This window comes from Leopardus geoffroyi, chromosome B4 (assembly GCF_018350155.1).
Source record: "Leopardus geoffroyi isolate Oge1 chromosome B4, O.geoffroyi_Oge1_pat1.0, whole genome shotgun sequence".
Taxonomy (NCBI): Eukaryota; Metazoa; Chordata; class Mammalia; order Carnivora; family Felidae; genus Leopardus; species Leopardus geoffroyi.
Window position 1 is genome coordinate 22,870,086 of NC_059341.1, and position 21,126 is coordinate 22,891,211.

The following is a 21,126-nucleotide window of genomic DNA, read 5'->3' on the forward strand; positions in this document are numbered from 1 at the left end:
TATTAAAAATTAACAAAAATATGTAACTAATTAGTATATTTGCCTACCTACCAGAGAAACTCAAATTGTTTAAACTGTCAAATAGAGTGAAAAATGGATCCCAAGGGGTTTAGTCAATGCACAAGACATCAGCAAAGACCCATGGAACTCACTTAGTGTTGCTACATTTTAGAAATAGTGAAACACTCTTCTAGGACCTACCGGGACACTACTGACCATGGACCTAACCACAAGAAATTCCTCTTACAATGAATTTTCAGGTCCATTTTTTACTGTTACATTATTCTGAGGGAATAGGTTTTCACCTTATGAATGGAAATTAGTGGCATAAAATACACCAGATTTTCTCAGGTTTTCAGAATTTACCTCTTCATTAAATGGAAGAATGTTTGACCTCTAAGCATAATGGGTACTGTTCAGTGGGCATAAAATGATGAACTGGGCCAATTAGGTTTCATTCTCAGGAATAGGAAGTGTTATGATAAGAGAGGAAGGAAGAAAGAAGATATAATGAGGACTGTACCTTATATACAGATGTTAGCTCATGAGAAAATCAGGTATAATCAAAATTAATTATGAAAGTCATTTCGATCCTCCAGTAAATTCCAAAGTTTGGGTCGTCGTTGTTGTTACTCTTTGCATTTAGTAGCTTCCCAGGTCCCAATTCTGGTGTCTATGGCTACCCAGGTATCCTATCACTCTTGACATTGAATTTGGAAATGCTCTATTGGTTTTTCAGAATTACCACATCTCTCCAGAAGTGGTTTGAGGAAGTTTCTATTTCTTGCCACTAAAAGAGCCTTGGTTAGAAAACTCCAACATAGGCTACAGAGCTCTTTAGTCAGAAACAACTGCAATCGGGGGCCCTGCGTGGCTCAGTTGGTTGGGCATCCAACTCCGGCTCAGGTCATGATCTCACAGTTCATGGGTTCGAGCCCCGCATCGGACTCTGTGCTGACAGCTCAGAGCCTGGAGCCTGCTTCAGATTCTGTGTCTCCCTCTCTCTGCCCTGCCTCCTCTCACTCTGTCTTTCAAAAATGAATAAACGTTAAAAAAATTCTTTTTAATAAAAAAAATTTAAAAAAAGAAACTGCAATCACAAAATACAAATTTTTACTACTGAGAGAATTTATAAAATTCCCAGTTACTTTTTTGTACTATTAATGCTTAAATATACATTTTGATGCCGAAGTAGAAATCCAACAGTTACTTAGGTACCTAACAAAATGACAAACACACTCCTGGACATGTCCCTATAATTAAACTGCGACAGAATTTTTACTCATGGAATAAGTAGAAAAGAAATAACAGTAATTACAAACTTCTAATTATTCTTGTTTTGATTATTTATAAAGATCTTCTCCAGAGATTTAAGGGACAACAGGACAACAGCAAGACAGCAATTATCAACAACTATCATCAACAAAAAATATTTTTCTACTTTAACGGCCTTTTTCTTATACATATTATTTGCATCATAATACAGAAAACAAATCAACAAGAAAAAATAATTTTAAAACACAAGACAGTACACATATATAGGCTCTAAGAAACATACCAGAATGGAAGTTGGGTAAGGAGAATAATCAGAAAGTCAAGTGTCAAAAGAGATTCCACTAAATTGCCAAAAGGAAAGAACACTAAAACAAAACCTTTCAACTGTTCCACAGAATTTTGGCATTATCACAGGATCTCTTAGGAGTTTGAATAAAATTCTGGCAATTACTTCCTCTCCAGTGATTCTAGGCTTTGACTCGGATCATTACACTGGAGGCTTGGATTCTATTTCATTAAAACAAAATTCACATAAAAAGATTTCGTAATCTCAATATGCTTGAAAGTTTTATCAGCAGATGAAACTGTAAAATAAAAATCGTCATATTCAGTTGAATTAAAATAAAAAAACTTTATTCTCATAAAATATGTTCTTATGGTTGGTTGATGAGTTGAGTTGAAATGGTATTATGAGGGCTATACTTTAGCTAACTAGGCCTCAATGGACTAACTTGTGACCCCACTACCAACTGGGATGACCAGAGCAAACCTAGGCCTGGGGGGCAGAGGAGACAGAGGACGACTCAGTCAGTCACTCCTTAAACTCCATGAACTTCCCAAATTCACTGCTCGCCAGGGAATCAGAACTGAGTAAAAAGTGATGGTTGCTCTTCTAAGATGTTCAGGGCTTCTAAACTGAGGATATCCCTGACTTTTATGTGAATTCTTTGTCCTTAGGTATTCACAAATATGGAACAAACTTCTTTGTTTTTAACTTTCTCAAGGCAGAGAAATATGACAGAGTAATTTCATATCATACTAACTATACCCTGTTTTATCCACCCATTCTTGACTTTACATAAGTCAGACTGTTTCTTAAAAGACAGCATTATTCTAGATGCTGTGTGTAACAGGCCACCTGAGCACCAGCACATCGTCCTGCGGGACGATGGGAGGACAGAAGACCCACATCCTCTTTCCTCTTGCTGAAGCTGGTTTTGTAAGCTTTCCCTTTCCTCGCTAACACCTATTTCTAGCTCATGCCAAGTAACATTTGGAATTCTTCCTGAACCCCAGTGCATGACAGATGGTGACACAAGAGTGGCCCTCCCTGCACAACAGTGATAACTTATGAAGGGTCCTACCTGGCCTTACACTCACAGAATACTTTTGATAATGCCTGAAAGAAATTGTTTCCTTCCCCTTTAACCCTTAGCATGGCCATTCTAAGACTGCAAATCAGATATGGGTATTACAAAGTTTCATCAACAGGGGAGTGGATAAACAAACGGGTGGATAACCAGTCTGCGGTGTATTCAAACAAACTAATCAGCAACAAATGAAAGAGCAGTGTTAGTATCTATCCATACCATGCAGTGGAACCTCAAAAATACTACAGCAAGCAAAAGACACAAACGAGTACGTGATATGGTATTCCATTTATAAGAAATACTAATCTGCAGTGATGGGAAGCAGATTAGTGGTTGTCTAGGAACAGCAGAGTGCTGTGTAAGGGAACTTTATGGAATGATGGAAAGGTTTTTTGTTTTTTTTTTTTTTTTTTAATTATTGAAGTATATAGCAATATACAATGTTACATCAGTTTCAGGTGTAAAACATAGTGATTCTACAGAAAGGTTCTTTTTGGTATTAGAGCTTGATTGGGATGGTGGTTTCACAAGTTACAGATTTATCGAAATGCACCTTACATGTATAACTGTACACTTAAGATTGGTGCAAACATGACATTCTTGTTAAAAAGGTGTAACTTCAAAGTCATGATAAGAAAACATCAGACATCAGACAAAGCCAAACTGCACAAAATAACGCACTGGTACTCTTCAAAGGTGTTGAGGCCATGAAATACAAGGACAGACTCAGGCGCTGTCACAGACTAGAGAAGACAAACGGACAAGACAATTGAATGCAATGTGGAATCTCGCATCGGAGAAAAGATGCTGGTAGAAAAACGAGTGAAAAACCAAATAAAGTCTGTAGTTTAATTAACAGTATCAGACCAATGCTAATTTCTTAGTCCTGTTCACTGTACCACAAATGTGTAAGTTGTTGGACATTATGGGAAGCTAAACGAAGGATATACGGAAACTTCTGTACTATTTTAGCAACCTTTATTCTAGTCTAAAATCATCTAGAAATAAAAGTTTTTAAAATAGGCACATTTTATTGTGTGTGACATTTAACTCATCAGAGTTCATATAAAATTAAAACAAAAATGAGTGGACATTAATAAGAAATATCCCCATCCCCGGCCTGATTCTCCTTTTAATAAGCTTATTAAAGATAATGCTTAAGTCAAGAGTAAGATTAACTATGAGAAGACCCCAAGTACTCTCTTTTTCACTATTTGAGTCAATAAATCTACTAGATAAAACACACAGCATTTCTTACCTAAAAAAAAATTACTGAATTTAAAAGATTACTAATTAAATAAAAATATCACAATTACTTTCCTCAGAATCATAGATGTTCCCCTGCATAGCACTAACATATAATTAACAATAAAATCACCGCATGTTGAAATCATGCTGAGACAATGGGATCCATAAAACAGTAAAATTATTTCATTTCTAGGGCTCTCCCATCTAAGAGTTATATATATATTTGGACTCGAAAAACTGTATCAGCTCATTTAATATTACTTAAGGAATAGAAAGACATGTAGCAAAACAGAAGAATTAAAATTTTTATAGCATACCTCCTCTGTTGCCATTTTCTTCATCCTACAATATAAAAAAAAAAAATACCCATATGTGAATAGTTATTTAGAAATTCTAGTAAAATCAAAGCAAGCCTCAATTCAATTCAAAGTGCCCTCCCCAAAACGTGGCAATAACAACCTCATTAACCTCCAGAAGGATGGAGCCTTCATAAGGAAGGCACAAGGGGAGGATGAAAGGAAGATAAGAAGGAGACAGGAACTACCTTGCATTGTTGTTGTTGTTGTTTTTAACTTACTTTAATTAATGTTCTTACCTTATATGAAAATTGAATTGCAGACTCTGGGGGATAAACAATAAAATGCCTCAATGTAAAACCAAAGCCTTGAGATGTTCTTTTCAACATAACTGTTTTGGGACCTGGCCAGGAGAATGTTTCATCTTCGGATGGTGATACAGTTTCACTTTGTTCTTTTCCATCTTTACTCTTTGATACCTAAAATAAAAAGACATTTAAAAGTTAACTAGAAAATTCAATAGACTTCCTCACTTGGACAAAAACCATATGTATGAGTGCAGATACAAACCTAAAGGAGAAAGAGGAACCATATTCTTTGTATTACAAATCACATAGATCATCGTGATTTTTCTAGAGAGGGATGCTATGAAAGGTAATCGGATGTAAGAAAGAACCCTTGGTAAATCTAACAGTTAAAACTGAAAACGCGATAGAAGGTATGAAGCTAACACCATGACCATCCCGTAAAGCACTAAGAAACACAAACTATGAAAGAAGAGACGTGATTCTCTTACTAAGAACACTAAAACTGTTATCAGAGAGTCCAACAGAAATAAAAGATAATTAGAAAATAATAGACAAGACCTTCAAGTCCTGAGCACAAATTCAGTACCCACACAGCTAGTCCTTCCACTACCCTGGCTATCCAGCATTCTGCTCTCTTCTCTTCCACTCTTGGCTTTCATCTGGTCATGGCTGAAAACCCTGCGCAATCTCCAATCAAACACCCACTCTTCATTCCCTCCCATCCATCCCTCAGCTCTTCTAAATCTGCCATCTGGAGCTGCTGCCTCCTACCTCTTCCCTGTCCCTCACCACCTCATGTTCTCACTTCCCTTGTAAGCCAGCTTCAATTCACTCCATTGCCTTTCTCTTCCTTCCTCGAAGTCCTAACCTTGACATAATCTAACCTCGGATAAATAATTAACACTGCCTGCTCTGGGCCTGCACCTGTGTGGCCAAACATGAGCGGAGGTGAAAATAAAGAAAGAAAGAAATTGAACAAACAAGTAAATAAATACGAAGCTGTTTTCATTTTAAGTTCATAACCTCAAGGGAGCTTTTACTGTTGTCTGCCAATAATAATATAGTTCTGTCCAGTATATTCGAGCTACATGACTATTTTATCCCTTCTCATCCTCACTTGCAGCTAATGACCCTGCTTTCTGTCACACTGAAAACCACAGGCCATGAGATGAGAGCTTAGTCGCTTGCCACATCTACCCCCCTACAGCTGTGGCCAGCTTCTCCTGCCCTCTTTCTCATCACAATCCTGCTCCAATGGCCCACTCTTCTGGGGTCCCTACCCATGTACCAGACCCCTTTTACTGCTCACAGATGTGATTCCTGCAATTCTCCCCTCTCCTTCACATCATCTATTTTCTTTACTATATTCCCATCAGCATAGACACATTTTGTAGGTTCTTTAATTTTAAAATAACAACAACAAAATCCTCGAACCACATAGCCCTCTCAAGCTACCACCTTGTTGGCCACCACCACTCTGCCTATCCTGTAGAGCAAAACTCTTTGAAAGTTGACTATAGTTGCTCTCTTGAATTCTTTTCCTCCCATTTTCTTTTGAATCCCCTTAAATCAGGCTTTTGCCACCATAATTCCCTGATACTGTCCCGGTCAAGGTTACCAATGGCTTCCACATTGCTAAACTGAGCAGTCAATTCTCAGTTCTTGTCTTAATGTGACTTACCAATGGGTTCAAGAATCACTTCTCCTTTTTGAAAATTTGTCTCCACTTGACTTCCCATACTGATTTTATTCCTAACTCATAGGCTATTTCTTAGTCTCCTTTGTTACTACGTCATCTGCTCAACTTCTGACATTGGGAATATCCAGGGCTCAGTCCATAGACTTTTCTAGTTCTACTCTGTCTTTTGGTGATTTCATCCAGTCTAATGCTTTAAATACCATTTATATATAGACAACCCCTAATTTTTAAACCTAGCCCAGATATCTCCCCAATCTAATAGGTATCTCAAAATTGTGTCTGCATTACTGCTAAGATTTTGTATTAAATTACAATTCCAACTTCATCTCAGCAGTTTGAAATATCACCTTTATTGGGGCACCTGGGTGGCTCAGTTGGTTAAGCATCCGACTCTTGATTTCAGTTCAGGTCATGATCTCATGGTTCCTGAGTTCAAGCCCTGCATTGGGCTCTGCACTCACAGCACAGAGCCTGCTTGGGATTCTCTCTCTCTGTCTCTCTCTGAACCTCCCCATTTGTTCTCTCTCTCTCTCAAAATAAATAAATAAAATTAAAAAAAAAAAAAGAAATGCCACCTTTGTCAAATGGCAAATACCTGAACATGCTTCATTTTACTATATTTTTATTATGTTTCACTAGTGAATCTACCTATTCCTTCAGAATGACTTGCTTCATATAAAGGTGTTGAAACTTAAAAAATGTCCTGAAATTAATTTTTGCATGATAAAAAATTACACTACAAAGAAAATAAATCCAAGAGACTTCTAAATCCTTAATATTTTCATCACACAGTCAATATTTGTGCTGTTAGTGTTAGCTATTCATCAATTTCATTTTCTCTTCTTCCTGGAAAGATAACTAGATAGTAACATTCTCCAGGCAAACTTGCCATAAGGGCAGCTGTGACCAAATTCTAGTCAGTGGAATTCTAGTCAGTGGAATGTGAATGAAAATAATATGCAATATACAAAAATCAGTTGTATTTCTACATACTTACAATAAGCATTGGTAACTGAAAAACTTTTAAAATACTGCTCAAAATATGAAATACTTAAGGACAAATCTGACAAAAGATTTGCAAGGCTTATTAACTGAAAATTCCAAAACACTCCTGAGAGATTTAAAGCATATCTAAATAAATGGAGAGATATACCATGTTCATGGATCAGAAGACTAAGTATACTTAAAATGTCAACTCTCCCCAAATTGATCTAGAAACGAGATCACAATAAAAATTCAGGAGATTTCTGTTTAGAAGTTAACATACCATTTCTAAAATTCACTTTAAAATGAGAAGAATCCAAACAGCTAAAACAAATTTGAAAAAGAACAAAATTGGTGTACTTACAGAACAAGAATTCAAGGCTTATCATAAAGCTACAATAATCAAGACTGAAATCATCTATGGAGACTTTGTGCACCTGAAGCTAATTTATCATAAATGCATTTTAGTTTATCCTCCCTTCTAGGACTTTGCTAGAAAGAGGGAGTAAGAGCAAACATCAACATGGGGGTATCAAGCTGAGTCTCAAGTCACTGCAAAAGTGATCACACAATTAGGTAAAGTTGGCAGGATAAAGGTTATTATTCTGGGCTTAATCACCTAAATAGTTTAGTCAAGATTTAAGCGGTGACTAGATCCTCCTTTTGTGATCCAAATGAAAGAATCATTTTATACATTCACATAAGTAATCCCCCCATTTATTCAGTAAATAAATACTGAGAACCTACTGTGTATCTAACACTGTTCCACCCAGTTAGGATACAAGGGTAAATAAAATATACATAATTTATTTTGTTTTCTAAATTAAGCTTCTAATTTTAAGATAATTATAGGTTCACATGCATTTGTAAGAAACAACACCAAGGGATCTCCTTAATCTTCATGCAATTTCCCTCAACATCAACATCCTGGAAAACTATAGTACATATCACAACGAGGATAATGACATGGATAGCATCCATCCATCATATTCAGAGCAGTTTTACTTGTATCCTGTTTATGTATAGCTCTGTGCAGTTTTATTGCATGTGTACAATTGTATATTCACCACCAGTCAAGATACAGAACAGTGCTTTTACCACAGGATCTCTCCCGTGGTCCTTTCATAACCACATCCACCCTCTCCCTTCGCCCCTCACCCAGCCCCTAACTCTAGGCAACGACTACTCTGCTCTGTATTTCTATCATTCAACAATGTTATATAAATGGAATCATGCAGTCAGTAAACTTCTGGGATTGCCTTTTTTCACTCAGCCTAATTCTCTGCAGAATCACCCAAGTTGTTGCACGTGTCAACAGCTCATCTCTTTCATTGCTAAATAGTACTCCACGGTATGGATACACCACAGTTTGTTTGAAGGACATCTTGGTTGTTTCTAATTTGGGGCTATTATGAATAAATATATTACAAATATTTGTATACAGGTTTTGTGTAAACATAATTTCCATTTCTCTGGAATAAATGTCCAAGAGCATAATTGCTGGGTTATATGGTAACTGCATCTTTAGTTTTGTAAGAAACTGCCAAACTATTTTCCACAGTGAATATACAATTTTAGGTTCCCAGGATGTATGATGCATGAGTGATCCAATTTCTTTGCTTCCTCGACAGCATTTGGTACTGTCATTATTTTTTATTTTAGCCATTGTTATAGGTGTGAAGTGATAGGTACTGTGATTATATTTTGCGTTTCCCTAATGGCTAATAATAAACATCTATTCATGTGTTGCCATCTTTTTATATAATTGTAAAGCACAAAAGACTCTTCAAGACTTAATCAAGATTAATAAATCCTTTCATGTTACACATGAGGAAACTGAGGCCCAAATTGGTTATGCGATTTATCTGAGATTACTGCTGGCTAGTGTCAGGGCAAGAATTAAAATCATGGCTTCCTGAATCTAAAGCTAGAATATCTCCCCTATGTCATATTATGTTTCTTCTCTTTTATTCTGTAGTCTGCACAGATTCTTCTCCCCAATAGCTCTTTGATCTAATTTATTATATTTTTAAATTTCACTTTCCTGCAGCACTACAATTTTACCACTTCGAAAACTGTCCACGTCTTAAATTTATCTTGAGTAAAGTATTAGGACTTGGCCCCTGAGCTTCCAAATATATTCAAGTTTTCTTTACTTTTCCCTTGAATATAGAGATAACCCTCTTGCATTATGAGTTCATGTTTCAAGTTTCTTAACTAAGCCTGCTATGTCTTATTCTACTGACTTCTTCACAAAAATGGAGAGGATGGGATGAAGAAGAATAAGGAATTTCTTTTTTGATCCTGAAAACTTTTAAAGATGTTTTAATGCAACACAGCTCAATTGTTTCTATTATTTCACCTTCCCAGAACATCACACTAAATCCTCTCCAGCCTCCTACCTTTTCCCGACAGGACAGAAGGGAGGGTTATACTTCTTTCCACATAGAAAGAGAAGATGAAAAGAAATACACATATGGGCCTTCTCTACTCCTTTTCTACTTACCCACAGAGCCATTTGATGTGATGACTTTATCAGAAGGGCAAACCACAGGCACACGGTGAAGGGCACAGCAGTTACAGAATCCTCCACTTAAGAAGACCCCTAAGGCATGTCCCTCGCCACACGTCTCACCTCCCCACCATGAGCATCAAGTCATGTACTAGCAGCATCAGGGTGCAAGAGGCAACCAAGAGACTAGAACAATGGCAGTTAAATTTCTGTGGATTAAGGACTGTCATTTGATCCCCTTAAAAGACTTCATAACAAGGTCACTCGATTGAATAAATAATAGCTCAAGGTTAAAAGAAACCAAAATAAAGGACGAAAACTAACTGCATAAAACCCAGACATAACAATTAGACAAAGCAACCCAAAGGAGTGAAAGAAGGTATAAGAGGAAAACAATCATAAAGCAATAAAGGAAATTAAAACTTCATGGATGAGAATACAAATTGGCATGACGGAACTTTTTAGGATAATAGAAATGTTCTAAAAGTAGGTTGTGATCAAAGTTCCACAACTGTATAAATTTAGTACGAACCACTGAAATGCAAACTGACAGTAGCAGGTGAATTTTATAGCATGTGAATTATACTTCAATGAAGATATTAAAAAAAAAAAAACACTCACATAGGTAAAAAGGACAAAGTCTAAATGTTATCCTGAGCTGTCATGAAAGTAAACACAAGAGTTACAAAAGAATGCTTATGCACACAATAAATGTATGACCCCTCAGCTATCTTTTGTAACTACTTGTACTTTAAGTAGAATCTGGATAGCTTCCTAGAAGTTTCCAGGAACCAGGCTGTGTTCAGCTTAAAAAATTCTAATATTAATTCTATCATATACCTAAGATTATGAGTCCTACTCCTACTTTGAAAGTATTTTAGTTTATCTTACCACTGACAATGTTATCAGTTTTCTAAAGTAAGATTTTTCTTATTTTAGTGCCAGGCTTTTTTTTTTTTTTTTTTTTTTTTTGAGAGAGAGAGAGAGAGCAGGCATGGGTGTGTGCACAAGCAGGGGAGGGGCACAGGGAGAGGGCAAGAGAGAATCTCACTCAAGCAGGCTCCACACTCAACACTGAGCCTGACACAGGGCTTGATCTCAGGACGCGGAGATCATGACCTGAGCTGAAATCAAGAGTCAGAGGCTTAATTGACTAAGCCACCCAGGCTACCCACAGGCCAGACTTCAAACTGATAACACATCCTTTTTTTTTTTTTAATGTTTTTATTTATTTATTTTATTATTATTTTTTTTAATTTTATGTTTGAGACAGAGAGAGACAGAGCATGAACAGGGGAGGGGCAGAGAGAGAGGGAGACACAGAATTTGAAACAGGTTCCAGGCTCTGAGCTGTCAGCACAGAGCCCGACGCGAGGCTCGAACTCACGGACCGTGAGATCATGACCTGAGCCGAAGTCGGACGCTCAACCAACTGAGCCACCCAGGCACCCCTGTTTTTATTTATTTTTGAGAGAAAGAGAGAGAGAGAGAGAGAGAGAGAGAGAGAGAGAGAGAGAGAAAACACAAGTTGGGGGAGGGGCAGAGAGAGAGGGAGACACAGAATCTGAAGCAGGCTCCAGGCCCTGAGCTGTCAGCGCAGAGCCTGATGCAGGGCTTGAACTTATGAACTGCAAGATCATGACCTGAGCCAAAGTTGGATGCTTAACCTACTGAGCCACTGGGTGCCCCGATACAACACCCTTTTATGATGTTTCTCCTTTACAGTTTTGAAATGTTACCACAGGTAAGGCTGTCGTCTGGCTGGATTTTTTTCTTTGATAACCCAAGGAGATGGGATTGCACAGAGGGGACTGAGCACAGACTCGAGCCAGTCTACCTGGGCCTGGGTCCTTGGTTCTCCAGCTGTGGACCTTGGACAAGTTCCTTAACGCATCTGTGCCTCAGTTCCACATCTTTACTATGAGGATAATACCAGTGCATACTTCACATCCTTATGGGATTAAAAGAGTTAAAGTCTGTAAAGTGCTTAAAACAGTAAATCATGGGGCACCTGGGTGGCTGAGTCAATTAAGCGTCCAACTCTTTTTTTTTTTTTAATAAGGTGAACTATTTTATTTTATTTTTTAATTTATTTTTTAATGTTTATTTTTGAGGCAGAGGGAGACACAGCGTGAGCAGGGGAGGGGCAGAGAGAGAGGGAGACACAGAATCCGAAGCAGGCTCCAGGCTCCGAGCTGTTGGCACAGAGCCCGATGCGGGGCTCGAACTCACGAACTAGGAGATCATGACCTGAGCTGAAGTCGGACGCTTAACTGACTGAGCCACCCAGGCGCCCCTTAAGTGTCCAACTCTTGATCTCTGCACAGGTCGTGAGCTCACCATTTGTGAGATGGAGCCCCACATGGAATTCTGTGCTGACAGGGCACAGCCTGCTTGAGATACTGCCTCCCTCTGCCCCTCCCCCCACCCCCACTTGTTCACTCCCTCTCTCTGCCCCTGTCGTGCTTGCTCTCTCTCTCTCTCTCTCTCAAAATAAATAAATAAACACAACAATTAAAAAAAAAAAAAAAGAACTGGAAAACAATGTTAAAACAAAACCAAAAAAACCCAGTAAATCACACATAGTAAGCACTAGTTAACTGTTCTTTAAAAAACCCAGAAGTCACCAATAAATAATGGCTTCTTTCAAAAAGGTATCATGAAAACAGTTTTCAGATACTCAGATGAACCATAAACCACAGTGTTGTCTGAAGGGAAAAGAAAAATCTGGATTCTCCATTAGTTTCTACTAGATTTTTACACACATCATAGCAAGTCTGATGGAGACCTGGGTTCATGGTGATTGAGTAACCCGTCAAAACCAACCGGCTAGTAGGTGATAGAACTTACTCTTTAGCTTCTGTGTCATGAGTAGAAAGGAAATGACCACCATCATTTAGATATTGCTTATCTTTAAAGTACTTCCTCCATAGTTGTAATGCCACAGAGAGGTTAATCTTACAGCAAATTATTCCTCACATATTAGGTTTCCTTGGTGTGGCATTTCTCTGCAAAATTTTTCAACATATGTGGAAACATGATGTTTTGCAGGGTTTGTCTGTTTAAAGTCCAATTTAAATTCCAAGTTCAAGCTAAAACACACTTGAATAAAGTTTTTTTATATGCTAAGTATGCTTGCTAACCCTTGACTTGCAGCTTCTGTTTCTAGAGTCTCCTAAAGATGTATCTAGATGTGTTTTTCCAAGGATTCTAGTTCTCAGTAGGTATCTTAATATTTAAGAGATGAAAGATGATGAGCAAAGAGACTGAAAAATCTAGATGACTTTAGTCTAAAATATTTCAAATTAAATACCTGGACTTAATTTTTAAAATGTAACTCTTAATTTTTACATTAATTATTTCCTTGCAAATTCCTATAATATCTTTTATCTAGGTTGACTGTTGACATAGGTCCTTTCTGCTGCTATTCCTATATGCTATGATTTACAATTATTTTGAATCAGTATTTTTTTATGTGATTTCTTTTCCTATTCAGAGTTCTGGTTTTAAATGTAATTTTTACATAGATGCACTTTTCTCCCTTCTGTCTCTTTCTCTCTGATTTTCAGATCCCAATATTTCAAAGACACAAATTCTTAATTCCTCAATTTTACAACTTCACCCTCATAAAAGATAGGTATTTTAAAATTTGTGGTAAATTTAAAAATTGGGAAGATTATTGTGAAATTTCGAGAAATTTTAATGTTTTTTAAACTATTATGACTTTGAAAAGTTTATCTTTTTATCTTTTTTTTTTTTTTTTTTTTTTAAGAGAAAGAGAGTAGGGGAGAGACACAGAGAGAGACACGGAGAGAGAGAATCCCAAGCAGGCTCCACGCCATCAGCACGGAGCATGATGCAGGGCTCGATCTCACATAACATGAGATCATGACCTGAGCCGAAATCAAGAGTCAAGCTTAACCGATTGAGCCACCCAGTACCCCGAAAAGTTATTTCGAATTTACTTATGACCCATATAACCTGGTAATATTATCAGGCTCATAAGATGACAAGATGGTAAAAGTCAGAATGTACTTCTCTACACAACCATTCAGCCCCATTTCCTGGGCATATTCTCTGAGTTGTGTTATCAGTGGTGGTGACAGGTTTAGATGACACCTACTTAATTCTCTCCCTCCGTCCTCTTGTGACTAATAATAAATGTCTTCATGATAACAGGGGAAAGTCAGAGTTTGTCTACTAAAATAGCGAAATCACTTTCAAAATAATACGTGGAACGACAATCCTCATGAGTCCTCTGGCACATGTAAACCTTTCCTTACAGTTTTAAGGAGTTCCTCCTTACTAATCTGGTTCCGGAAGTAGGTATGACTGAATCTAACTGGCATATTTTCTGCATTCATTTTTTTCTTCCTTAACAGCCTCTGGCATCACCTTCTAATTCTGTTACTTAAAAAATTCATTAAAGCAAGGTAGGCTGGGGAATGTGACTAAACTATTTGCCAGAAAGAGGAGGAAAGGGATTGATGAACAGCTGCCCATCTCTGATGCGGTTCACTGATTTTCACTGGTATATAAAATTCCATTGTGAACATACCACATCTTATTTATCTTTTATCCTATAAAAGGAAACAGGCCTTTTTCCAGTTATTTTGCAATTACAATTAACAAAAAAAAAGGCCTCAGGGCACCTGGGTGTCTCAGTCAGTTGAGCAACTTCGGCTCAGGTCATGATCTCACGGTTTGTGAGTCTGAGTCCCACGTCGGGCTCTGTGCTGACAGCTGGGAGCCTGGAGCCTGCTTCAGATTGTGTGTCTCCCTCTCTCTCTGCCCCTCCCCCGCTCATGCTCTGTCTCGGTCTCAGAGATAAACAAACATTAAAAAAAAAAATTTTTTTTTAAGCCTCTAAGAACATCTCCCCATTGGAAGGACATCCTTTATACCATAGTTTCTTTAAAGTATTTACATAGGGAGTGCCTGGATGGCTCAGTAGGTTGAGCAACCAACTCTTGATTTCAGTTCAGGTCATGATCTCAGGGCTGGTGGGACTGAGCCCCACCCAGGCTCTATGCTGACAGCATGAAGCCTGCCTGGCATTCTCTCTCCCTCTCTCTCTGCCCCTCCCCCACTAGCTCGCACACAAGCACACAAACACATGCTCACTCTCTCTGTCTCAGAATAAATAAAAACTTTAAAAAAAATAAAATAAAGTATTTACATTGGATTTACCTACTTTCTTTAAGGCATTTACATAGGTTTATATACTATTTATATGGTTTCCTTATGGTATTTACCTGTATGGGATATGCCTTTACAATTTAATGCAAGAAGATGGCTTGCTAATATAGTAAATTTTAATGTGTAATTCAGAAATCTGATCTGGACTATGGCCATAAGCAGACACTACCATAGTTTATCCCTATCATCCTACTTTACCGAGAGGGACATATGGTTTAGGAGACCATCTCTCTTTGAACACGCAGACTTTTCTCAATATTTCCACCTCAGTTTCACTCATACTGCCTTAGTGCTATCTCTGGAAATATTTAAAACTCATTTCTCATTAAAAAAAAAATCATTTATGGCTTTGGTTTTAGAGAAAAAGAAATCAAATGAAAAATATTTTTATAAAGTATTTTGTATGTGCTGTACACACTGCAGGGTTGTTTCCTGAACAACTGAGCACCTAAATTCCACTTCATATAAGGGAGAGATATTTCTATTTCAAGATGCATCATTATACCAAAAATTCTTCCGATATTAACTACAAGCAAATATGAGTATAAGTGATGCTAAAAGTTCAGCTAACGTCCAGTGAGCATCGCCCATGTGTTGTCAGTGTCACCATATTTAAGTGGTATTACAACTCTGAGACACATGGATTTCCATTTTTTTCAAAACGAAGCTCAGAGAAGTAAAGTGGCTTTCTCACAGTCCTAAAACATAAAACTCCAATTGTAGAAACCTTTTGTCTAAAAAGCAGCTCTCTATCCAAAAATGTAAAAGAACTCAATCTGATTCTCCTTAAAATACTCGTGACTTATAAACAATATTTCATTTTTAAAATAGTTCATCAATCCATTTATTAAGGGCAAATACAACTAAATACACATTCAACTAACTCAAGTATTTATTTAATCTAATAAATTTGTCCTCTTATATTGCAAGGCATACTTAAATCCATACAGAAGACTCCACACAGAAGAATGATCTCCTATAGACTTCAAACACTTTCTTTTTAATAAGGCCTTATATAATTTAGATTTTACAGAAACCAAAATTCCAAACTACCCACGAAAAACGAAACGTCACAGAAATTTATCAGCTTGATTGTCGAACGCCTTCTGAGCATACTAGGAACAGATTTACATGAAATGATGACTATTAACTGGAATGCCAAAGTTATTTAAATCTGCTTTACATAAACGTATTTATTTATGTATTCATATTTAGCTGAAGGGACGCAGAATGATGTACTTCTCCCACAAACCATGCAGCAGTACTCTATTAATAAGTATTAAAATTTCTGCTTAATTGCTTTTTCCTTTCCTGAGTTTTAATAAATATGGAACTTCCTAAAGGCAGGAAAGAGCCAAAGAATGGAAAGAAATAAAGCATTTGCTAAATGTATATTTAAAAGAGTACAGTGGTAGTCACATTTAGCATAGACCCAAACAACAAAACAAGAGCATTATATCATGCAAATATTCAGTTTAATACAATTTATGAAAGGACAAGCATTTTGCCCACAGCATCAAAGTCTATCAGGCTCTACTGAGAACTTATAATCTATTGCCTTTTAAATACATCTACCAAAATCAAGGAACATAGTTTTAGTTACATTCCTCCTTTGCTGCTGTCTTGCCAGAAAATATCTGCTAATCATAAAGATGCAATGACAGAATTGATCATTTAGTACAACATACCTCTCTCTTTTCCCAATATAGTATTATACTGCTAGAATTTTCTTCTTAAACATGAAATTAATCAGTTCCTAAATTCTCATTTCATGATATTTTCAAATCATAAAGGAAAGATACTCAGCTTCCAAAATACTTTTCTCCTAAGGATTTTTGAAGGGAATTACTTAACTGATTCTTTCTAGATAGAGAAGGACATGGAAGAAAAAATAGTACACTAAAATTAATCAGGAAAAGAAAGAAAGAAAGAAAGAAAAGAAAAGAAAAGAAAAGAAAAGAAAAGAAAAGAAAAGAAAGGAGAAAAGAAAAGAAAAAAGAAAAGAAGGATGGAAGGACTGGGGAGGGAGGGAGGAAGGCAAAAACGTGGTCCCATGGTGTTACAGAAAATGGAATCAAATGAAAATTCTCATACACTTCTACCTGGGAGCATACTCTTTCTGTAAACCTACTTGGCAATATTTATCAAAAGACTTAAATTTTATACCTTTTAACTTAATAAGTAGCAAAGTAATAAGAGATGAGGGCAAAGATTCATATTCTAAGATGTTCATTCCAAGGTATTATAAACGCAAATTGGAAACTAAAGGTCCAATAACAGCAACAGAAAGGAATAAATAAAATCATGATATAGCTACTGAAGTCATGATTGTGAAAAAATGGTTAATGGCATGGTAAATGGCATGCCCAAACACAATGCTAAGGAAAAAAGTAAAATATAAAAGTCAGAGTATGATAAAAAGTATTTTTTTAATGTTTACTTATTTTTGAGAGAGTGAGAGAGACAGATCGTGAGCAGGGGAGGGGCAGAGAGAGCTGGAAACACAGAATCCGAAGCAGGCTCCAGGATCTGAGGCGTCAGCACAGAGCCCAACGCAGGGCTCGAACTCATGAGCTGTGAGATCATGACCTGCGCCAAAGTCGGACTCTAAACCAACTAAGCCACCCAGGCACTCCTATAAAAATTATTTTAAACACACACACACACACACACACACACAATCTTTGGAATCAAAGGCCAGATTTCTCTTTTTTCTAAATAACTCCTAGATTTTCTACAATGAACATGCTTGCAAGCACTAATGACTTTGCCCATCTGCCTTCAATGTTGTGTAGCATATTCCTTGCTGACAGGTTGTATTCTGAAAATTCCGTCTGTGCTGAATGGTCCACTGCCTTCCCAGTGCCAGAGTTCCTTACAGCAGAATTCCCCCACCACTGTACTCCAACAGAGTACTCCAACTCCAGCAGAATTCCCCAACCAGTACTTTGAAGCAGTTTCTCAGGTCCTTTACCCAACAGAACATCCTTACCGTACAACATATCCTACCGTAGTATAACTACTTGTTTCTACCTTTGTCTTTTTAATCACAGAGCAGCTTCCTGAGGAGCAGGTCTATGTCTTATTCCAGTGCCCAACAAAAACCTGACAGAAAGTAGTACATGAAAAGCAAATTAAACCTAAATGAATTAAAGGAGCAGAGTTTAAGAAAAAAAAGGATAATACAGGGGCACCGGGGTGGCTCAATGTCCAACTCTTGACTTCAGCTCAGGTCATGATCCCAGGGTCGTGGGATGGAGCCCTGTGTTGGGCATGGAGCCTGCTTAAGATTCTCTCTCTCTTGCTCTGCCCCTCTCCCCGTTCATGTTCTCTCTAAAATAAAAAAAAATAATTAAAAAAAATAAATTTAAAAAAGGATAATATAAAACGATTAATTTAAAATCTTGTGGAATTATTCTATTTACTCTTTCCCCCATTTTTCTCAATTGAGACAGTAAATGTATATAGCTCTATTTTCTATCAAACAAAGATAGAGAAACAGCCATAAACTCAAATACAGATGTCTATTTTTACACGTATTTTCTTATAAAGAAGCTTTATTACATGAGTTATTTTCAGAAGCTACTTATTTTCTGATATGAATAAAATCTTGTTGACTCTGAATCAGAGAACAGATTTTATTTTTAGGTTAAAAACAATTATATCCCTACCCTTTGGGCAGACAGGAATCTCCAATTTCAGCTTAAACTTCAGTTCATTTTAGCTACCAACGAATAATGCAGTCCCCTCTGAGCAGACACAAGTAACTCTGAGCATACACATGGGATAGAGAAGACATACGTAGAGAACGTCAGGCCCGTATCATGTGGTTTCACTACTTTGTTTGAAGCACTGTAATGATCTACAAAGTCAGGGACTGGTTAAACGAACATACAAATAAATTTTCCAAATCTAATTTAATTTATGATTATCAATGACCCTATACTGGCAACCAAGGTTAGCAGCTGACTCAATTTCATTGGACTGAACTGTAGAGACTACATAATTTCACAGAATTTGATGGACCTAGAAGGAAACATAGAGATAATATAATCCAGCTTGGTCATTCACCATTTCATAAAACAGAACACTGAGTCTCAAAGGGGTTAAGTAATTTGCCAAAAGTTGCCCAATTATTATTGGTGACCCCAACTATTCATTAGGGTCCAAACTGAAGTAGGGTAGGTCAGTATTACATCAGGAAGAGAGTATTACATCAGACATGAAGATTAATTTCCTCACTAGCTCTCAATGAATGTAGCCTATCATAGTCTGACACCTCTCATTTCCAGGAGAGCAAGGTTGACACATAAGATAAGTTCTTCCCGATAAGAACCTTATACCCCAATGAATATGAAGGTGTGAAGCTTAAAGGAAGTAGCATAAAAAGTACTGAGAATTACTGAATCTTAGAAATAGGGTATTTTTTTTTTTTTTCCTTTCCCTTACCTTTGGTTAAAAGGTATCCTGAAACAGAAGCTCAGTATACAAGATATCAAATACATTGAGCTGCTCTGTCTGGGAGAGACAGGCAGGGAGAGTCTGTACAGAAGCCGGCTCCATTCTGCTAGTTCTACAGAAACTTCCAACAGTCTGTTAGGGAGCTTAAAAATCAGAGATCTAGTTCAACAAATTTATTTCACAAATACAGAAACTGAGGCCCAGAGAGACTTGCTGATGGTCTCGTAGCTAATGAGTGACATAGTTCGGACCAGAACCTGTGTTTCCAAGTCTCCTAATCCTGAAACTTTTCCACTACACAACGCCACTGATAGACTGTTTCAGCAATCTGGGGAAAATAGTTAATGGGTAACCTATCTTTCTTTTTCCTTTCATAATTTATGTTTTTTAAACACACAGTACATGTTATGTTCATTAAAGACATATTAGAAAAATAGAACTAAAGCCAAAAGAAAATAACTCATGTACCAGTGCTCCTCTAGAGAAAATGGATGTCAATATTTTGGTGTATGTATACATCCTTCCAGAATTTTTCATATGTAAATACATATAAATATGCACTTTAGAAAAATGTTCTTTTAATCTACTTATTTTTATTTAATATGTTATGAATGCCTTTCCATATTAACATGTTTTATCATATGAATAAACATTTTATTTATTCACTCTTCCCTAGTGAATAGTGTTCATTCCTATGAACACATGGCATGTTCTAAATAGGGTAAGTCATTTAGATATGTACACAGTACGTTAAACTTCCCTATGCTACTCTTACTATTAGTATTACTACTATTACAACCACTTTAAAGACAATATTTGTGAAAGCCCATAAGTAGTTGTCAGGATAAATTTCTAAGCATGGGTCTGCTGGCTCAAATAGTTTTGTTTGTTTTTAGTTTCCCATACAAAATTCCAAACTGCTATCTATAAAACAAAGTCACAAACCCACTGACAATACATGAGACCACTGTATCCGTATTCCAGCATACAGTGGGTATTTTTTAATCTCTGCAAATATGCTAAAATGAAAAGTGGTTCTTATTGTTTTAATTTTGTTTCTCTCATTAGTAGTGAGACTAAACATCTTTGTCTGTAACATCCTATTCTTAAAGACTTATAATATAAATAACACAGACAAAAAATACACAGAGAGTCTCCAGCTTGTTTAAGATTGAATTACAAGAAAACATGTCGTCATTGGAGTTCAGAACACAGTTCTCATACAAAATTATAAATGAGGGTTGACAGTAATAGCTTAAAACATGGTTGTAGAAATCAAAGCAAAATCCCTGGGAACTAGAAAGAGAGCTTAAAATACACAAGAACTCAGACACGACCATGTGGGGAAACAGACCCCAGATCTCAGAGAGTATACAACAAGTCACTCTAAGAAGGGCCCAACTATCTCACATTCAAATCAGTCTGAGCACTGGGAGGCAGAGACATGACAGTGGGTCCACCTTTGAGTTGCCTGGTCCAGCAAGGGCAAATGAGATGACGTGATCTAAGCATCCATAGTCCCCTGGGGAAGACAGGGCTTCGAGATGGAGAAACCAGGCTGCCATCCAATTACTAATGTAGGAATGTGGGGGGTCTGTTTATGCCCTTTCAAATGCGTCACTATTTCTTGGTCGAACCCAATTGTGTTTTACTCATTTCAAAAACCCAGCTACGTAAAAAACTCCAAATGCAGGAGGTCCTTGTTTTGTAATTTGTTCACAAAAAGTTATGATTAAATATTAAAAAGCATTTTATACACATTTTGTGGAGTTTG

At 37.0% G+C, this 21,126-nt stretch overlaps 1 protein-coding gene across 1 annotated transcript in view; it reads right to left on the minus strand.

Moving 5' to 3' along the window:
• Window positions 1-21,126, minus strand: part of ARHGAP21 (Rho GTPase activating protein 21) — a 135,596-nt gene that overhangs the window by 72,241 nt on the left and 42,229 nt on the right. Inside the window, 2 exon segments of the mRNA XM_045465006.1 lie at window positions 4,211-4,235; window positions 4,489-4,668. Coding sequence (XP_045320962.1) covers window positions 4,211-4,235; window positions 4,489-4,668 — 205 coding nt within the window.